This window comes from Tympanuchus pallidicinctus, unplaced genomic scaffold (genome assembly GCF_026119805.1).
Source record: "Tympanuchus pallidicinctus isolate F22 unplaced genomic scaffold, pur_lepc_1.0 scaffold19, whole genome shotgun sequence".
NCBI classification, from domain to species: Eukaryota; Metazoa; Chordata; class Aves; order Galliformes; family Phasianidae; genus Tympanuchus; species Tympanuchus pallidicinctus.
The window spans coordinates 4,178,601-4,200,493 of NW_026294710.1; the positions used below are offsets into that span (position 1 = coordinate 4,178,601).

The 21,893-nt window shown below is 39.8% G+C and overlaps 1 protein-coding gene across 2 annotated transcripts; it reads right to left on the reverse strand.

The window, feature by feature from the left end:
* Nucleotides 1-8: 8 nt before the first annotated feature.
* PUS7 (pseudouridine synthase 7) lies at nucleotides 9-21,500 on the reverse strand. 2 transcript variants are annotated; one of them, XM_052680891.1, is made up of 18 exons: nucleotides 21,384-21,500; nucleotides 20,423-20,659; nucleotides 19,574-19,644; nucleotides 18,489-18,968; nucleotides 16,540-16,624; nucleotides 16,323-16,424; nucleotides 14,879-15,023; nucleotides 11,377-11,488; nucleotides 9,999-10,076; nucleotides 8,227-8,355; nucleotides 7,882-8,007; nucleotides 7,536-7,597; nucleotides 6,972-7,132; nucleotides 5,981-6,107; nucleotides 4,636-4,737; nucleotides 2,102-2,231; nucleotides 985-1,076; nucleotides 9-290 (listed from the first exon to the last, which is right to left on the reverse strand). In XM_052680891.1, the coding sequence occupies exons 4-18, from the start codon at nucleotides 18,851-18,853 to the stop codon at nucleotides 154-156; spliced, it is 1,953 nt and encodes a 650-aa protein (XP_052536851.1). In that variant the 5' UTR covers nucleotides 18,854-18,968; nucleotides 19,574-19,644; nucleotides 20,423-20,659; nucleotides 21,384-21,500; the 3' UTR covers nucleotides 9-153. The 2 variants fall into 2 exon arrangements, with proteins under 2 accessions (XP_052536851.1, XP_052536850.1); XM_052680890.1 differs by having other exon boundaries at nucleotides 16,528-16,624.
* Between the last annotated feature and the right edge of the window lie 393 nt (nucleotides 21,501-21,893).

Consider the following 21,893-nt stretch of genomic DNA (forward strand, 5'->3'; position numbering starts at 1 on the left):
CCAGCATCTTGCTAATAACTACTTAATTTAAATGCACTAATAAAAACTTAAAAAAATACAAATCTCTTACTGTCACCCTTTAAAGATTTGTACAGAACGTAAGTAAGAAAAAACGTTGTGCATGTTAAAATCTAGGCCGTGCCAGCAGTTCGCTCAGCGGAACCAGGTGGTATTCAGCTGCGTTTGGTTTTTTATGCTTGTGTCCATTTTCAAAACTTCTCGAATTGCCATAGTAGCATAAGTGGAAGGAGGAAGGGAGAACTCCATCTTCAGTGCCCGGAATTTACCATCTATCAGAGGAGGGAGAAAACAAAAATAAAGAACGTAAGTAATGTTTATTCTGAGGGCCATCCAAACTGGACTAAAGTTTTCCACCACCATCCCTGATCCCATACTACGGCCTTTACCAGCACACCCCAGTCTACAGTCCATAGTGTAAAGCAGAATTTTGTAAACCATCTTGTACTTAACATTTTCTTTCAGCAGGAAGTGATATTCTAAGTGTTCATCAAAAACTAGATGGATAGTTTTGTCAGACTGAATTCCTATCCACTGTTCTTTTTTGGTCTGGAAACTACTGTTGAAAGACTTTGTGACCAAAGTTACTTGGAAGATTTACATTGAATTCTGTTAAGTATCTGAGTGGTCTGTTATGCTCAGCACAGATAAACACTCAAACATAGCAAAAAGCTCACTTCCAATTTTTCTTTACACATTCCGTAGAGATTTATTGTGGGATGTTTATTTGATTGTACAGATGTCTGTGAGAACATGCAGCAACCGATACAGATTGCTGGAACAATTGCTCACACTCTTGAGAAATAAAGGTCCTTACTTACACACCTCATTTCGATATTTTCAGTACCACTGTTCAGCAGTCTTGTTCAGTGATGCTCTTTTAAAGAGCTTTCAACAGGTAGCAGTTTAAAACAACAGTCAGATCAACCTTCAGTTTTGCAAAGATCAGCAAATACACCAATTTACCTGTAGGAAGAACTGGTAAAGGTTTTCCTTCCAGCTTATCCAAATCCGTAGTAAATAATGGGATTCTAGGATCATCATATGCAACAACTTCCCTACGTAACATACATAGGATTTATTATTATTATTCTAATTCAGCAGTTACAATAATACAATTGAGATGGAATTACTGTCTATTAAATTAGGTAAGATGCTGTTTATCTTGCAGTAACTGGTAAAGCTTTCGGTACAAAACTTGCCTCTGTTTACACATGGATTATAAAATAATGAACTAGCGATACATTTATTTGCATAATTCATCTCTTTCCTCCCATGGAATATCAGGATTTCCAGCTCTACAAGAAGTAGTTTATGAAATTATGGGAAGAATGTTGTCAACTCTGAGAATACTCGAAGGCTTTTTTTCTTTTCATTTTGAAGAAACCTCTCTAAACCTTTGGAACAGGTTCTTAAGCATTTTCAATGTATTCATATAATAAAGACTATTCAATATGCACTGACTAGGCTGAAAAAGTAACTAGGAAAAAGGTAAGCTTTAAATATCAGTAATAATTAAAGTAAAATTCAAATATTTGAATTTTGTTTCCCTTTCAAACCTTCTATTTTTTTTTCCAATGTAATAGTGATAAGTTTCTTTGTACATTTGTACAGTCACCTGTTTACAAGGTATTTATTCAGTTGCTATGTGACAGCCAGGCGGTGCCACTAATAGCAGTGATCTTGTACATTTACATGATAGAAATCTTTCTGATTGACACCGTTAATTGGAGACCAACTTTCTCATCTCAGGATTACAAAAAATAACTGTTTTGAATATTATCTATCATGCTTTCACCATCAACCTGAGTAATTATGGAGTGTTTAGGCAAGCCCTTGCAAAGGAAGGTAGCAACTAGACAGATGTCTTGACACTAAGACATTACAAAACCAGAGGAGCAGTGAAGAAATAACACTATGATTCAACTTCAACTGTGTGAAAAAGTGGAAAAAAAAAATGCACAAAGATTTCTCCCTACCTATATTTTGTTCTGCATGTGTATGCTGTAGGTCAATCTAATGGTTCTTAGTCAGCCCACATATTACTCTATTCACATCCAAGCTCCTTTGTCCTCCTACTTACCAACTGACATTCTGAGGTCGAATGATAATCTTTCTGTACGCCCCAGAAAGTGAATAGTCTCTGATTTTATGCCTCATGTTGTTGATGTCAAGATTGTCAGCTACTAGCATTTCCTTGTAGGCTTCTCCAACTGGAAGAGAAGATATTTAATCAGAGATTGTAGAGTGGCTGATTGAAATGGGCCATTTTCATAGAGCACTCCTTCCTTTATGCGCATTTTAATAGTTGTCAGTGTATATGGGTTAAAAGTTAGACAAAAATGTAAACTTATTTAGTAAAAACTTTATTAACTCTTTTCTTATACAAACTGATTAACAGAGGCAAATAACCAAAAAACAATCTTTCTTAACAAATAAAAATTGAAGCTGAAAACAAAACACAGAAAATAATTTACTGACATTTCACTAGCATCTCATACACAGTTTCCAATTATCTACACTTCAGAAAACTGATCTCAGATATACGAAGTTTTAAAAAGAAAGGCCAAACTACTGCTTGTTCTGTCTTTGAAAAAGCACAGACTGAAAAGAGTTAGGAAAGCCATCGGAAGAACTTAGCAAAAGGCACCATTAAGTAGCTCTGACACTGCCAAAGCAATGAGTAACTACTATAATCTCATATCCCCTCATAATGGTGTGTGTATATACACCTGGGAAAGATGGGGTGGCAGTGGAAACGTAAGAATCCATTGCAGCTGCAATACTCTTGTTTACAGCACAATTACCAGCATAACCAGAGAAATCTGAATCAATAAGTTAGCCTTCTTGTAGGAAGAAGGAGCTGGAATTCATCCCCGCCATGTCTGTGGACAAGATCAAGCTAAGGGAGCAGTCAGCACACTCAAGGCCAGGACTGCCACTCAGAAGGACCCAGGCAGAGGCCAGATGATTGAGCCAAGAGGAACTTATGAAGTTTGTTAAGGAAATGTCCTTGTATCACAAATCATAGAATTGTAGGGGTTAGAAGAGACCTCAAAAGATCACCAAGTCCAACCTTCCTGCTAAAGCAGGTACCCTACCAGTAGTTCACTTGGGTCAGCATCCAGACAGGTCTTGAATATCTCCATAGAAGGAGTCTTCACACCTCTCTGGGCAGCCTGTCCCAGTGCTCTGTCACTCTATGTTCTTCTGCGTGTTTCTATGGAACTTCCTGTGCTCCAAGTTTTAGGCCATTGCTCCTGTCCTGTCACAGCACTCCACCGAGAAGAGCCTGGCCTCATGCGTTTGCCTCTCACCTCCTTTTAGATATCTATAAACATTAACCAGATCTCCCCTCAGTCCTCTCCTTAGACTGACCCAGGTTACTCAGCCCTTCCTCATACAGGAGATGCTTCAGGCCCTTAATCATCTTTGTGGTTGTATGCTGAACTCCTTCTAGGAGATTCCTGTCTTTTTTCAACTGTGTAGCCCAGAGCAGGAAACTACTCCAGCTGTGGCCTCACCAGGGCAGATCAGAGGGGGAGGATCACCTTCCTCCACCTGTTGGCCACGCTCTTTTCAGTGCACCCCATGAGAGCATCTAGGAACACTTAACTCCTTGTGATGATGAAAGGCTAGACAGCAACTTTAATTGACAGTTATTTGGAAGTCCCAGTGGAAAGGAAACCAGCAGCAAAAAAATCTAATGGCATGCTAGACTGTGTCAACAGAAATGTAGCCTGTAGCTACAGCAAGAAAAACAGTTAGTGCCCCTTACTGGGCTTTTATTAAGTTTTACTTGGAACAGTGTGTCCAGTTGCAGGTATGAGTACAAAGTAGGTTCTAATGAACTAGAATGAGTCTAAGAGATACTCCAATGGCCAAGAGCTGCAGCACATATCTTGTATGGAGAATCTGAAAGAACAGGTCTTCTTTAGCTTAGAGAAGATTCAGAGACCTGAGACACTATCTGCCCTTGGAAAATTCAGCCCTGACAGGTCAAAGCCCTGAAGAAGTTGGCCTGAATGCCAGATGGCCTCTGAGATCATAGAAATCAATCACAGAAATGATTCTTCGACTACCTCTTAGTAACAGCAACACAGTTTTCCAAATGGATTGCTGAATTTATTCAATTAAAAACAATTTTGATATAACACACTTTCTATACAAGATATGAAAGATGAAAACATGTTAACATTTAATTAAACAATATCTGTTTCTTTTCTTCCCAATTTTGAGTTTTTGAGTTACATATTCTGTAAGTTTGGCTTGTTTCCTAATTTTAAAAAACCAAATGCATATACTCCTTAATGAGCTTTTCACTACTTTTTTTTTCCTTGTGCCACAATAAATCATTTTGCCTCAGTAGAAATCTTCAGGAAAAGCTATTTATTAAACTGAAATATGAAAAAGATTTATATTAAATGAAACAAATTACCATGTAAGCTATTACCAAAGTGGGAGAGGCTGACAGTAGCATATCTACTACTAGAGAACAGCTCTGAAACAGTCAATTTTTGACAGTCAGGAAGGCTGCATAGATCTCATCTTCCTTTTAAGAGCTATCTTAAAGCATATATATAGTTTCACATTTGTTGTGTAAGTTAGCAGACTTACTTTTATGCTTTGGATAAATAACATCAAATCCAGGTAACGGCATCACTACATCATGAATAGTGTAGTTATGAACATCTCCTTCTTCAATGTGTACAGCTGTGGCTACAATCAGGACAGAAAAGGAGAAGAGATTCTAGTTACAGCTACATTAGCCAAATTTACGATGAATCATTTGATTGAAACAAGCCTACTTTGGGGAGGGTAACCACTGTGTTTTAATCTCCACTTAATAGACAACATTTCCAAGAAAAAAGTTTTCAAGGCTGTTATAAGAAGAATCACAGCCCAGTTTCCAAGGACATTTAAAGCTGAATAACAAAGACTGCTAGGCGATGTCTCCTAGCCAGACATCTGGCTTACGTGAAGGAGAAATACTACGTATGCTCTCACTGCATCAAAATGCCAGTGAAAAATCCAAGTAAACAAAGCTTTGACTGAGTCTCTGCTTTACTAGATGCTGTCATAGAATGACTTGGGTTGGAGGGGACCTTAAAGGCCACCTAGTTCTAACCTCCTTGCCATGAGCAGGGTTGCCAAGCAGTAGGTCAGGCTGCTCAGGATCTCATCCAGCCAGATCCTGAATGCCTTGAGATGGGGCATCCAGAGTCTCACTGGGCAACCTGTTCTAGCACCTCACTACCCTCTGAGTAAAAAATTTCTCCCTAACATCTAACCTAGATCTACCATCTTTTGGTTTAAAGCCATTCCCCCTTGTCCTATTGCTATCAGACTATGTAAAAAGTCCGTCCCCGTGTATGGGAATTACTGAGTCACGGCCTGAGCCTCTGATTGATCACCTGTGGTGAGCCATGAGTCAGCCAGAGGAGCACAGCTGAAGGCAATTCACCTGTGCTGCCAGAAGACCTATTTAATTCACCTGTGCTCCTTGACCTATTTAAAAGCTGGCTACCAGTGGGGAAGGATCTTGTCTGGAGATCCCTCCTTCTGGTGTTTTGTGGTGAGCCCAGCATAAGGGTAAGCCTTCCATTTATTCTCTTTTGTTATCATAGTCCACTTTGCCTAACTCTCTTGTTTATGTGATTGTAACATCTTGATATCCATTGATTATACACCCCCCTTCTGCTTTTAAGCACCTTTCAAGTACTGGAAGGCTGCAGTGAGGTCTTCCCACAGCCTTCTCCAAGCTACACAAGCTCAATTTCCCCAACCCTTCTTCATTGGAGAAGTGTTGCAGCCCTTCAAGCAGCTCTGTGGCCCTCCTCTGGACCTGCTCCAACAGTTCCTCATCGTTCTTATACTGAGGAGTCCAGGCTTGAACACGTTTACCATTGTAAATTCCAATGTAATTTCCTGTGACTAAAGCATTCACAACATCCTCCTTTACCTCCTTTAAGTGTGAGATCTCCTGGTACAGCTTTAAGCCCATATTCTTCTATTCTCTTGCTCACCATATTGTTCCACACATAACTTTGGTAGCTATGAATATACATTAAACGATTATTCCTTGGTATCTGGAGATTAAAAAAAAGTGAAAAATTAGAAATATGTACTTTTAGGACTTTCTCTCAATCATAGCCCAAAATGCCTATGTCTGAAGCATTACCTTCTCCAGCAGCAGACCTAGCAAAATAATTTATTGGTATACAAGTTTTTAAAAAAGTCTATCTGCGATTTGGAAAAAGGGTATGTAAAGAAGTAATGCTTTTGTCCATTGGGAATCCACACACAAAAATTGTTAAAATTAAAAATGAGACACTACCTTTTTTTTTTTTTTTTTAATTGAACAGCTCAAAGAAACGAAGCTGTTATAAAACACTGAATTCATATTCAAGCTCCTGAAATGCTTAAGTAAACTTTGCAGATGTTAAAGCACAGTGTTAGCCTAATTATCCTCATCATAAACAAAAAATTAATTCTCAGCTCCTATGCTGGGCCCAATAATTTGCTGGTTATGAGATATTTTCTCCGAAGACTTCATCTTAGTTACAGTACTTAACAGTGACTGTGAATCCACCACATCTATACAGTGCTGCCTCGTTAGCACACTGTCAGTTTGATTTATGCTTTTAAACCAACAGGAAAAACTCTTCTGCACCATTCTCAGATCCATACTATACACAGCTACTAAATATAACTGTATGGCTTCCAACTTAACGAGACTGTGGTATAAATGGGAGAGCTCATTATGCATACACTAATTACTGATGTCGCACATTACTATGCAGCAGTAGTTCAAGCAAAAAAGGTAGGATAAAAGCAAAAATTTTACACGAGTTTAGACTAACAGAAGCCTGATGAGTGTATTTCAAATTCACTGATACCATAAAAAGAATACGTTTATTCCAGTAAATGCCCCACAGCACTTTTACACTCACTATGCCAAATGCAGAGATTATGTTCTTCATTCCATACTTTAACAGTCCACGTAGAAGCTGTCCTTCCACGCACCTTTTTACAGGTAGTTTTTTGAGAGCTGCTGCTGGATCTTTTGTCTTTGCCCATTCTTCTCTGCATTTTACTAAGTATCCCTTCTCAGCTAGAACAAGGATGCAAAATAAAAATAATTTAGCCACACACAAAAATCCATCTATTCTTTTATTAAAAGAGTTGAAAAAGTAGCATTTCAGTCACGGTAACTGCAGAATCGCAGAATGTCTGAGATTGGAGTGGAGATTGGAGTGCTCCAAGTGCAGTCCAAACAGATTGTGTATTAGTATTCAGATCCCTTTTCACATGCACTGCACTGCACAGTAAGCCAAAAGAAACAGGCTGAGAACTCCATCTCACTTGCTAAATGGGCTGACGTTTAAATTTCAGAAGCTGTGCAAAGTTGTCTCCCCAGTGCCCTTTCAAATGAAAAGAATCAGAATCTAGAAGTGGTTACTCCTCAGTAATTCTCTGGGGAGGAGGGAGAAGAACATGTGTTTCTCAGTCCTTACCTCCTGGTCGTGGTTTTAGTATCAAATCCATTACTTCATTCCAGTTGTTCTGTAGAATAGCTCTAAGATCCAAACAGGAAAGTGTATAAGAATTTACTAAATACATTTTAAAATTTAGTAAATTTAAACAAAGTAAGTACTGTGTTTATGCAATATTGGCATTATGCAGGACACCTGCTGAAGCAAGTTCAAAACAAGTTCCTTCATGAACCTAAAATTAAAACTAGCACATGCAATAGGATAGAAAAGCCTTCCAAGAAATAAATAAATTAAAAGTTACAGAGATTAAGAGGGGGGAAAAAAAAAAAAAAAAAAAAAAAAAAAAAAGGATGAAAGCAACACATACCTGCCAATCTGATATGTAGGAACAGCTGTGGTTCCAAATCTTTGCATTCCATAGTAGTTAATGAATCCAATTTCCCTGAGAGAGTTCATTGCTTGCTCTATCTGGTCATCAGTTCCTGTTATATTTCTAGCATTAAACAAACAAACAAAAAAAACCTGCCTATAACTTTTCTTAACCTTTTCGAAGGGCTTACAGTGTTTTAAGGTCCCCAAAATAATAAAGCTCAACATTAACATTATCCAACACTCATCAGATTCAATAACTTCCATCCCAATGGGACCTTTCTTCTCTGCTGTAAAACCAGATGACTGATGTCCCTGTCCTGTTTGAGGGGAAAAAAATTACCTGAGAACAACAGTGAAATGGTTCCCTTGCAGTTCTCCTAATTTCAGTGGATGATTCTTATAACTGAAATTTCCTAATTTAAAGTTCATCAAGCATTTATTCAAATGAGCAAGTCTTTGTGCAGTGATTCTAAAAAAAAGAAACAGACCAACAGTGACCATCCTCTGTTTAGAAAAGCAGGTAAGTTAAATAAATATAAAAATGCCATCATTTCGAAACAAAAGCAGCGAGTTGTGTTTCACCACTCTTCTGCTCTTCTGCTCTTCTATTAAAAGTATTTTTGTGTAACATCTAAGAAAATTCCAAAGACCTGGTTATTCACAACAAAACATTCACTGCGACAAAACCATTCATGCTGTCTTCGTGTTTATGTTAGTGTATGCACTCAAGAAATCAAAGTTGTAACACTAAAGTATAGCATACCCTACGCCACAGGTGTAACTCTTCTTCACACTTGTGAGTGTACTCAGGACAGCATGATCTTAAACACTTCAGTAATTGGATACTGTGTAAGCTTAGTGGAAATGAAGGAGCATGAAGTCAAACCTGTCACAGAGTTTTCTCACCAGCATTTTGAGAAATACGTCCTGTTTTTTGCATCACAGAGCTGGCTCTTTGACACTTCTACTAAAACTTACACCAAAACAGAGAAGTTTATCAAACAGTCTGGACAGTGTACTCGGCTCAGAGTGGGCTGATGGTCAGTATGCTCTCCTTCCCTACTCCACCTCTCTTCAGTGCTCTACAGGAGAGTCTGGTACTGAATGCGACTGAACACTACCAGAATCAGCAGGTTCCTCCCTAGTAGGCTGTCAATGCTTACAACAGGCTGAGCTATTGGATACAGTGTTAGAAAAAAAACTGAACAACACTCAAGATGGCTAAACCACAAGTTCAGTTAATTACCCATCAATTGATAAACTTGTAATCAGAAATTAAAATCTGGGGCTTCTTACCTGATTCACAAATTAATAATTCCCTTTATACATGCAAAACACTGGGAGAAAAACTACCAACAATTAAGCAGTGAATGCCTTCCTTTTAAGAAGGACTTTATCAAGTTCCTGGCTTTTAGACCTCAGAATTGCTCCACTTGAGGAGAACGGTTTTCAAAGAACTGAAAAAAGCAACAGGGGCAGAATACTACAGAGGCTAAACAGATACTGTAATCCATGGCTGTGAGGCATCTTAGTTACTGATGTAGCACTAATTTCAAGTGCCTACAAACCATGTATTTATCTTAGATCATGCCACGATAAATTTTATTATGGGAGCAGATTAAAGCAGGAAAAATTTCTTGTCTTTTTCTTACCCTTCTGGCTACTCAGAGATGGGAAAGGCAGTGGTTAGCCTTCTCTGGAGCTGTTCAGAAAGTTCAGTGAGAAAGGAAACAGGATTCCAACCAAAGGAAGGGGAAACAAAGGCCAGGATGGAAATGAAACAGGATTTCCATCGTGTCATTCTGCTTTGCTGTGCTGCAGAGGGCCATGTAGTGTGGGAGCACATAGAGGCAAGTTGGGCCACTGCTTCATCCAGATACACGCATTCACATGTGCCTACCCTCTGACTCAAGACACTACTGATGGAAAATATCAGCAATCACAATAGAATAAAAAGAGGGATTACAGTATTTTTATTAATGTGTGGCTCTGGTACTCAGCAAGATCAGGACATGAATCTGCCACTCACAACATGCCTACTGAGTGAGCATTATAGCAAGGTAGTAAGTATCCGTGGTAGGAATGCAAACACTCCAGTGTATTTTTACTTACCTAAGAACAGCAATTTCTTGAACTGTTATAGCCCTTTTATCTTTAGTTCCCATGTAAGAAAATATGTTTGGCTTCACTCTTAAAGACAATAATGAAATAGATTAAAACTACGAAAGCAGAGACAGATTTGACATAATTTTCAGCATAATTACCTAGTGATTTTATATGAAAAATATGAATTTTACATTAAAAGCAGAACATACACATATACATATGTTGATGCAGCCTAGTTCTGGGAAAGAAAATGCAATTTGACACTCCTGAATGTGTGTAGCATTATCTAAGCTATCTCTAAACATGTAAAACACAAGGAAACCTTCCGGAGCAATTCACTTCTAGCACAGCTATGCTTTCAAACTAAAAAGCCTTCAAATACTTCCTTACACAAATGCACTCAGTTCACAAAGGTGCAGTAATCACTAAAAAAACAAAAAAAAAAAACAAACCCCACCACAATTCACAAGACCTTCATTTCTCCCTTAAACTTCAAATAGCGTGTCTGCTTGAATAACATGCCTGCATATTATGTGAGAATATGGGAAGTTAATTTAAAGTTTGTTCCATTTCTATCCTCAAGAAGAAAATTTCTTTTCCTGTGTTTCCAGTTATTCCTTCAACGGACACCAGATGGTATCAAGATTGCCACTATATACCTATTTCCATCAAACTACACCCCCAGCAGTCTCTTCTCGTACAGAAACACTAATATGGCGTGCGATAGAGTTAGAAGCACAGATATTTACTGTGGGACAGAAACAATGAAGAGAAGTGGAAAAGCAGGCAATAGATCACTGAATTGACCCAATTTAAAGATAATCTTTTATCTGTAATTGATTAAATTCACATCACGCCTTTCACAAATCCTTTTGTTGCTGCACCTGATGGGGTGAAAGGAACTCAGACTGTGTTTGCCCGGAGAAATTAACACACAGAACTACAGATTATCAGCCAGTGTTTAGGAACAAATTAACATATCACCACAACAGTATGTATCACAACATACTGTCATACATATGCACACACTTGAAACAAATAGCTTTTCATTTATGTTATTTTCATTGAGGCTATGGGCTGCCTCACCTTTCTCCAATCAGCCCACTTGAATTACAGACTTCTGCCAATGAAATAACAGGATACAGTCTTTTAAATTACTTGAAATCACTTGGCTCTCTCCTTCTGAGACTCAAAGTTTTATATTTGATATCCTAAAAAACAACTTTTTTTTTTTTTTTTTTTTTTAAGAAAAAAAACTTGGCTAAAGATTAGGCAACAGTAACCACTTGTGTTGCTCTTACATTACCCTGAGGCATCACATTAACATGAAACAGGCAGAGGGAAATCTGTATACTAGTCAAGTTGACAGAAACAACAGCCTTACCTTAAAAATTTTGATAGGACATTAATGGCATCCATAGTATCCTTGTTCTCCTTGTACAGTACAAAATGGCAGTAGCTTCCCCTGGATTTTGGCCAAGAGTGTTTTCTTGGATCTTTAAAAACAAAAGGTTAGAATGTTAAAAGTGTCTCTTTTTAATTGTTTCAGTGAATATGGTTGCCATTGAAGCTTCATTTAAAACAAATACACAATAGTCAGTTGTGATTATTTCCATCTGCTTTAGAAAAAAAATATAAAATTAAATATTGACAGCCACAAAGCACACTGAAAAATACACTCAGTGTGTACAAAATGGTGAGTTGTCACAAAGCTGGCTAAAAAAGATCCCCATGTCACTTGACTGCCATCTGATTTGATTAAGCTCTTCAAAACCTTTGTCATTACACTGACTTTCAGCTAGTAAAGTAAAAACCACTCTGAATTTCAACTAGTGTCTGCTCTAACTAACAGGTGAGGACCACTGGAGCACTGTTTGTAAGAAGACTACAGTATTATTTATTATTATTATTTATATGCAGACAGTAAATATGCTTAAGCTTCATTAAACTTTTCATTAAAGGACAGCTCTTCTTGTCTTCTTCAGCAAAATCTTGCACTGAGCTTGAAGAGCAAGATACCTCCATCAAGAAATCATTAATAAAACAGAAGAGAGGAAAACAGCAATTCACAAGGAAAGTCTTCTCCATCCAAAACAGTTCTTATTTAACCAATCCATCTTGCACACAGTCATTGTCACACCCTCCAAGAAAGGAACCCCTCTCAGAACTAAATTATCAGCTCTCAACGCAACGCACCAAGAGACTCCCCAGCTCTGGGCACGACAGCCACAGTGTGCCTGTCCCCACACTGCCCATCACGCTGAGCACTGGAAGGCTGCAGCTATAATCCGAATGTTCAACCATTCCTCACTCAGTATGTCAGGGTATTCAATCAGGTAGATGGGGCTGGGGGGGCAGCCTGCATTCCTGATTGCTATTTTCCAGAGTCACATTACATATCTCACGGTAAAATAATATTTCTAAGCCTTCTTCCAAATCTTTTTCTGCAACTTAAAGGCTAGAAGCAGTTTGTAAAGATCAGAATGTATGATACATGAAGTTGTATAAATCTGGAAATTGCGTTCTGAAATAGAAGGCTGAAGGGTAAAATTTAGGCTTAATGAAATCAAAGGGAAATTTACAATAGATTTCATCATCAACCCTGATCATTCAACATCACTTCTCATTGGCAGACACCTTTTCTGCACTGAACGGTTACTGACTATCCTGCACTAGCAAAAAAAGCTGTAGCACAAGCCCAATTCTTGCCTGCTTTCGGTAATTTTAAACACTACTTGTGTGTAGATTGTTTGGGGCTTAACTTAGTTTTGTTTTAGAACTGTAACTAGTTTGGCCAGTCTTATCACAATTTAGGAGGTCATAATGGTTGGCATTTCATTTTGTTAGCATGAAATGTCAACATCTCTTACCTGTTGCAGTTCTGACCTCTGTCCCAATGCATAGCATAAAGAGCACAAAAGAGTAGCATTTAATTTTTAGACTGTCAAAGGGTTTTTAAAGGTGAACATGCAGGTTTATGGTTATGGGATTGTTTATGCTTTAGAGCATCCAACAGTTAGGTGGTGGATGACAGCAATTTCGACAGTTATGCAATGGAATCGTGCAGAGGCAAACGGTGAACATATGGAAAGCTTCAATCAGAGACACAACAAACTTTGTTTGTGGACAATGATGAAACAGCAATTTACTGACAACCTAAAGTATCTGGGGTGTGAACTTACTATAGACACAGAGTATCTTCTAAGATTTTAGGAAGCCATTTTTGCTATCTGCTTACACTATGAACAAAAATAATCAGATACCTCTCAGCTAATTACTGCACATTTCTGAAGTTTCTTGCCTGGGGAGCCCACACAGGACTGAGAAGTGTTGGTGGCTACATAAGCATGGAAGACACAATCCTGACTAAAAGCAACTGGCAGCCGGAACTCGCATTCATTAGCACTTACACACGCCCACCAAAACTGCACTCATCTCCACCAACTTGCACAGGTGGCTGCAGCATCACAACTTAAAAGGCCAAGTTTAAATAGATGATGCTCCTCTGCCTCACAAGATGGTGCTCCAGATCACATTTTAATCCTACAGATACACCGCTAAGTTCTCTTCAGTGTATTCCAAATACTTGAATTCTTCTATACAGTATTTGTCAAATCAGACTGGCTGAATAAACAAACTCAACTGTAACAATGGTTAAAGAAAATATGCAAGCAGAAGGGAAAGGTGAAGGTAAAAACATTACAAACTGACAGAGAATAAAACTGGTTGAGGAGAATTCTGTGTTGGTAAGTATACATATCCATGCACAGTGCATGCAAATACACGTTTTCTAAGTGATTCAACAAGATATGCAACATGTTATAATTTGTGCCAATAAATGTACAACATTCCTGTTATATTTCTTAATAAAATTCCTGTTTTATTCCTTAATAAAAGCCTTAGAAGTAATAACTAAATTGAATGTGGAGATGGTCTTATTTCAAATTTTAAATTATCCTATTTCCTTGTCTTTTGCTTTCTCCACCTCCTTCATCTTTAAAATGAAAGGGCTGGGTTTACAGATTGTATCACTTGTAAAAGTTTGAAATGAAATAGTAATCAAGCAGTTTAAATCGAATCTTAATAATAGTTAAGTATCTGAATAATAATGAAGTGTCAAAAATGGCATTTAGACAATTCTCTCAACTTACAGGAGAAGCAAAGAAGTAGTAACATTAAAAAAACAAATAAAGGTAGGACATATGAATTTATCTCCCATAAATAAAACAAGATTTGGTAAGACTGAAGTGGATAATACAGCCTTTTGAAAATCTTTCATTACTTCTATTGCTCCAAAATAGTGACTATAATATGTATGGACAATCCTCTGAAAATAAAATTAGCCTTGAAAGCAGAAGTAGCCTTATAACTGAAATTAACTTAAAGGCCACAGTAAATACTCATAATTTATGTCTATATGAACAGTAACTCTGAGAAAACAAAATACCTCTAATCAAGTCATCAAGAATTTCATCATGAATTTTCAAGACAGGCAGGATTACAGCGGTGCATTTCAGCTACAACCACAAGGCACACGTACATTTCAGGCAGGTTCATGAAGTCCGCTTCAAACAACACACAGAACAAAGCCCCTATTTTGCCTTTTTCCATTGTAATAGCAAAAGATCCTCTTGCTTCTAATATAATTATACTCGATTAACGATTTGGAAAGAAAAATGAGTAAAAAAAAATAAACGGTAGATACTCTTTGTGTTTCTAGTTATTTTAGATGCACAGTATTGCTGCAAAAAAACAGCAAGCCAGACTGCATGAGGACGTACGTTCCATGTGAACTACCTTCTAATGATACAATTTTTAAATTTTTTTTAATTTTCAGATTAATTTTAGCATTTACTTCACCCAACTGCTGTGATACTGAAACTCACTTGCCAATGCTTTTTTCCCAGCAGCATGATAGGCAATAATGTATTTTTTTCCATCACGATCTTCTGTTTTAGTCTCCAGCCCAGGAAACAAGGACTTAACAGCTTGGTGGATAACTGTTCTTTTTTCTTTAGTGTCTTCAATGACCTGTGTTGAAACACAGGTGAGCACAAACAAAATCAAATAACACAAAAGGAAAAGGACTCCCCAAGAGTTAAAGTTTTGCATGCTTAAAAAAAACCCAAACAATTACTGAATCACACCGAAGTACTGAATGGGTATACTTTAAGAAATCTGGCCTGGTCATTAGTTTTAAAAATAATAAATGCTACAAATCCCAGAAAACCAAAAATTCTCAAGACAAATTCCCTAATTCTGTATTTAATAAAATTTCCTCTTCTAGCAACAACTAAGGCAAAACTAAGGTTTTCTATATGAAAAAGAAGGGGAAAAAAAAAAAAAAAAAAAAAAAAAAAAAAGGTAAGATAACTTGGAAATTATCTAGCCTAAGATTCCCTAGCCTGGAGAAAAGAAGGCTCCAAAAAGACCTTACAGCGGCCTTCCAGCACCTGAAGGGGGCCTACAGGGAAGCTGGGAAGGGACTTTTCATAAGGGCATGTAGCAACAGGACAAGAGGAAATGGCTTTAATCTAGAAGAGGGCAAAATTAGACTAGATATTAGGAAGAAATTCTTCACGGTGAGAGTGTGAGACACTGGAACAGGCCACCCAGTGAGGCTGCAGATGCTCCTGCCCTGGAGATGTCCAAGGCCAGGCTGGATGGGGCTGTGAGCAACCTGGTCTAGAGGGAGGCATCCCTCTCTACAGCATCGAGGCTCGAACTAGGTCATCTTATAGGTCCCTTCCAACCCAAACCATTCTATGATTATTTAATATATTAATGTTTCTTTGAAATTATCAGACCTAATCCTATTCTACCATCTAATACAAATGCAACAGCTGTTCTTCAAAAATATGGAATACTGGACTATTCAGAAATATGAAGCTTTGTTTTATTTTGTACATTGTTTGTATTTCTTGTTACAGAAGACCATTTTTAGCCTCTTTTCTATTAAGTTACTTAATACTCACCTTTGAAATGATCTTTTTATCAGGATGGATGTTTATTTAATACTTCTTAAATAAGTATCTTATAAAACACAACTAGACAGAGAACCAAAACATTGCAAGAAAATTTTAACACCGCAGAAATTAAGATGTGTTTGAGTTCAGGCGTCCCATTGAAATCTAAGTAACTACTCCTGTGCACAAATTTAAGTGTTTGTAATGCCTTACACAATTGCATCCTAACTTAGCAACATTTCAGCATTAGCTGCTGCAACGTCACATACAAGTTGCTCTCATACCTGACATGCATTAGAAAGCTCATAATTACCACTCACTCTTATTCCCTCCCCACAAATTTCATACTATTTATTCATTTTACCTCTATGGCCACACTAGTTTCCTTGTTCTTAAGAAGCTGGAGCTCCTCTAAACGCTTCTTGTCTTCATCTGACAAAACAGTGAATGTTTCTTCTGATGGATCCTGACACATATTTAAGGGGGAAAAACAAACAACCAATAACCCACATAAAACAGTTTTCATTTTCTTCATGTTTTTGCTCATTCAGCTGCTACCAAACCTTTACCTCAAAATTTACCTCATCGTCCACTGGGACAGTGAAGTCATCCAAATGGCTCACACGTCCATCTTTGCCTATTTCGTGAACAACGAAGTCCGAGTACCTGATGGGAAAAAAAGCACACAAAAATTGTAGTTAAAAAAAGAAATCCCGCATCACAGAGTGCTTCCTAAGAAAATATTTGTCTGTAGAAGCCATTCAAGGGAGCACAAAAGAAACTTCAGCTATGATAAAACTGTGCCTATTTCCACCCCTCAAAATATACTAAGAAAAGAAAGCAAAAAAGTGCAAGGTAATTAAACTAAGATGTTTGCAGATACCCAAGCAGGTGCCATAGTTACCTGCTAATAATTAAGACACCATTACCTTGCTACAACTTCAACACACGTGTTAACTGTAGCTCCCAACAACTGCAGGACGAAACACATTAGCCATTCTTCAAGGAAAGAGGGACAAATAAAGCTCTGTTTCATACGTTCAGCTGCAGAAAACACCTTCCAAAATAAGCTGCTCTGCATCCTCTGTCACAGCAACAAAAACATTGAGCACAGTGTTTTGGATTGAGTCACTGTGCCCAACAATGAAACATCCTAACTTTAAGGGAGTTGAGACAGTTCATGTTGCACTTGCTACATTCTTTTTAAGTAGCAACCACTTCTAAAGAAAAAAAAATATCCTCAGTTTATAAACGCACAAACGCTAAAAGATTAATAAAATACTTCATCATGGGAATGTTTCTACAGCACCCTCCAGCCTATGTTTCTACATGTGCCATGCTATTAGCCATAAGTGTTACTGGCAGAATTCCTTGCTTAAGAGTGTTCTGTACCCTCCCTCATTATCTGCAGCTGTCTAGACATGCTAGTGATGGTTACCATAAAATTGCTGGGATTAAGTTAATTATAGGTGTTATAAACTGACTTCAAAGTGAAACTGTCAGTCCACAAACATTTCTACCACACAGCCACCTCTGGCCACTTCAGTCTGAAAACTGGCAAATTTCCCAAAAGGCATTTCAGCACAGACTGTGCTCACCAAAGAAGGCTTATGTTAGCTGTTGAGTGCCGCATGGAAAGATTAAATACATCACAAGTACATTTCATTTTATATCATATTACATATTTTATTATATAAAATGATCTGTATGTTCAAAAGAAAGCAAAAAAGTCTAAGATAATTAAACAAAGATGTTTGTAGATACCCAAGCAGGTGCCGTAGTTACCTGCTAATAATTAAGACACCACAAAGCTAGTACTTAAAAACAAGGACTTGGTGAAAAACAAAACTGCCTTGCTAAGGTAGGAGAACAATGATTTTCATTTCAGAGTTCTTACGTTTGCACTCAGAGTTTTACTCAAAGGTGTTTAATTTAAAAACTAGATTTTTTATAGGGAAAAAAGCTACTAGTATTCAAACATATTATTAAGTATACAATGTAAGATCCATACCCCATGTTATAAAGTTTCCTTTTATGTTTTGTAAATGACATTACAACTGACCAGAATATATTTTAAAGCCTACTGAACAATCTGCCAATACACCTGTGTAACTACTGCAGCACAAAAGTCAGGAAAAAGCAGGAGAGAACTGGAGAGGGATGGCTTCAGTATCAGTATCGCATCTCATATCAGCACTAAGAGCGGTATGAAAGGTAGCTGTATCACATTAAGCTTTATGCTGCATGCTGCTGCCACAGAGTAAGATAAATGGCAAAGATCAGCATAATCATCTACCTCCATCCACACTGAGTTTCCCCCTCATTTGACAGGAAAGAAAAACATAAACCAAAACCAATCAAAAAAAATGCCAAATTAAACATTTCTTTCAATCTCAGCATCAGCAAAAAAAAGTGATGAAGCTCCCAAATGGCAGCACATAATCTGGTTGCATCCTGTGCGTTAGAAAAGGAAAACAGAGAAGAGCTGTTAACATGGGGAATTAACATACGTAACAAGACAAAGAATTACCTCTCCTTTAAGATTCCAGAAAATCCTTTGTGACAGCTAACAAATTTAGTTATGCCAACGTCGCTTTCTGTTAGTCCATGCTTCATCATGTCTGCAAAGCTCTCTGGATCTCCATCTTCATCACTGTCCTCTAGTTCTTCATCTTCCTGCTCCTCACCTTCCTCATTGGGAATTATTTCATTCTTCGTGTCGTCAAGCATACATTTGTCAGGTTGTTCTATTACAGTCTGAACACTTTGCTCAGAGTTGCTTCCTGCCTTAGAGTTCTCTGAGATCTTCTGTCTTTTAATTTCATCCACATTAGCCGCATCACCCTCAGAATGAGGACGTTTCAAGGATATGTTATTCATTTCTACAGTTTCCATGTTTAAGGCACAGTGTAGGATAGAAAGCCCTGAGAAGCAAGAATGGCTTACTTCCTTGTTTGCTTAGAAGCAGTATCAATACATGGCCTTTTCACCACTCCAAAGACTGTGCACCCTGCAACAGTTCAAGAAAACCATAAATTTTCTGCCTTTTTTTTTTTTTTTTTTTTTAAAGTAAAACACCAAGTAAAGGTTTTTTACAGCTGAAACAACATGACTTGGAAAGAAAGGAGTTGTTAAAGGCACTTAATATCCACCCAAAGGCAGCATGCACATTAGGCTGTAGAAGAACACTACACAATCCCTTTACCACCATCAGTTTTGCCATCACAGCTGCAGCCAGCCCTGTCCATGTAGGCTCTGCTGTCAACGGTAACTTAGTGCCTATCAAGCTTTCCGTTCCCAAGTCTTCTGCTAAAGTACTACTCTCAAATACTTCTCACTCTACCAAGACTTCATCTTGCAAGGTTTGAAAGAGGATGGCTTGATTCCCCTTGCAAGGACTGGGAGAGGATGGTCTGATTTTTCTAAGCCTAAAACCTGATCTTCCCCTTTTCTACAGTCATCTGCTGTAACACACACAATTCCATACAGAGCTCAAGATGGCAATAATTCAGACCAAAAGGTAGCACGGAAATGATGACAAAATCCTTGAATGAGTGGGACAAACAAAAAACAAGCAAGTGAAACGATCTATGAGAACACAGTATGACTACTCACACTGGTGGAGCAGAATCTTCACTGGCAACTTCAGCCACCACCTCTCTGTCAGCAGAACCCAAACATCAAGCCTGAAAAACAGAAGAAAATTTTCTGAGAAGGTTTGTGGGGAGGAAGAAACAAAAACAAACAAAAGACAACCTACCAAAGCAAACCAACAAGCAAACAGACAAAAAAAATTAATGTTGCAAGGATATCATCAACTGCCCTGTGGCTGTTATAGTTGCTTCCAGCTATTTCCACAATGGATGAAACCCACCACATACCAAAACTCCCCTCTGCAGAAGTGCTGATACATATTGAAGAAAGAGAGCACAGATAGAAGTACAAGAGGAGGTGTATGAGGATATGGGGAGGGATGTGAAGGAGACACTGCTGGGGACGGCTGAAGATGCACTCCTGGAAGAAGGCACACCATTCCAGAGCAGGGACACCTTGAGGGGCCCACAGCCTGTGAAGGGGCCCACAAGGCAGCAAGGCACATCGTCCTGTGTTATTTCTCCAAACACTGGAAAGAAATTTTTTTTAATTTTGAAGAATATGATGTTTTTAAAGGAGGGCTCGTGACTAAGTCATTAATCACCCTGTGCTGAGTTGTTAATTGATTGCTACTGCTAGCCACAGTTCATCTCCTCGTTGGGACTTCTCACTCTATAGCTGACATAAATGTAGGGTAAATAGAAAATGCTTGTCCTATGGACACCTACAATGCTTTGCTTCAAATGAAGGACTGAAAAAAGAAGCTAAAGAAAAGAACGGATGAAAAGAAAACAGAGACTTATAAACTAAGTGATTCAAAGAGTGACAAAACACACAGAAGAAAGTAAAACTATCCGCAAAGCAACGTACCTTCAAGCAGGAAGCTTGAATTTCAGTTTGTCCTCAAATAAAATCCTCCTTTAAAAGTAAGGTAATTGTATCCAAGAGAAGAAATTCACCAGCATTTCCATATTCTTCCCATATCTTCTTAAATATACAGAGCCCTGACTGTAAAGCACCAGTGGGGACAAGGCTTCTAGATGGCTCCTGAGACCTTCTGCATGGCGAACAAAATCAAAGCAGGCAGACTGAAAACCCCTGAAATGCCTGCCAAGGAGGTAATGGTAAATCTGATGTTTGTAAAATAGCTAATAAATGACAGCAAATGGTTACAAGAACTCAGCGTTGGCCACGGACGTCGCAGCGCTGCAGGACACTGCCCGTGCTCACAACAGTCTCACAGTCCCGCCGCGACGGCAGCCAAGGCCGCGCTCTGAGGGCCGTGACTGAAAGGGATGTGCAATGCCCGCAGGGGCTGGGCAGGAAAGGTCTGGCCTCTTCCCGACTTCCCGTGCGGCCGCCTCAGCCCCTTCCCTTGTGAGCAGGTGTTTCCATAAAAGCCAGATTCCGCACCCGGCGCGGCCGAGCAGCAGTTTCAGCAGGGATAGAGACGGATCTCCCGCTACACCCATAGCACTGCCTCTCTCCCCGGAGCGGTCGCTCACAGCGCAGCCCGTCACGCGGGGCGCTTCGGCGGCGGCCAACGTCCCGCCGGTACCAGACGGCCGCCATTCCCCCACCGGCGAGGAGGCTCGGCGCGGCCCGCGGGCACACCCGGCACAGCGGGGCCGAGCCCCACAGGGCTCGAGGCCGGGGAGACGGCCTGGGAGCGCGCGGCAGCGCCGGGTACGGAAGCGGCAGGCGGCTGCCCGGAGCGGCGGTGCCGCTCGGGCGAGAGAGCAGGGCCGCGGCCCGTGGCACCTTGGAGCGGGGCGGCGGCGCCGAAGAAGGGTAGAGCTCCGCCCGCCGCCAGGCACACGGCGCTACTTACCGCACGCGGGAGCGGGAGGCCGGGCCGGGCGCAGCGGGGAAAGAGGGAGGAGGCACGGGGAGCGAGCCGCGTGGGCCCGCCCCGGCTCCGCTCCGCGTGTGCGAGGGCGGGAGTAGGAGGGAGGCGGCCGGCCGGCCCCAGCACCGCCCGCGCTGCGAGGTGAGTTGAGCACCCGCTCCTGCCGTGGCGGCGCTGCGGGGCGCCTTTGGGCAGCCCGGTCGCTGTGGATTCCAGTTCCCAGCGAGCCGACGGCAGCGGTGGTGCCCGTGAGAGTCTGTACTGCGCCTCCGGCCCGCTGAAGGTCCTTTTGGAAGCGAAAAGACTGCTTTCAAGCATCCAGGGGAAGCAGGCGGGAATTTATTATAAATTCCTCTAAAGTACAACAGCTCTGCAGAAGCAGATTAATTTTGCCCCGGCCGCTGCAGGCAGTGAGTCAGCACAGCGAGGCGCTGCCCCCGAGCTCTGCTGCTGGCCGCGCTCAGTCCCGGGACAGGCGGTGCGGGAAGCGCC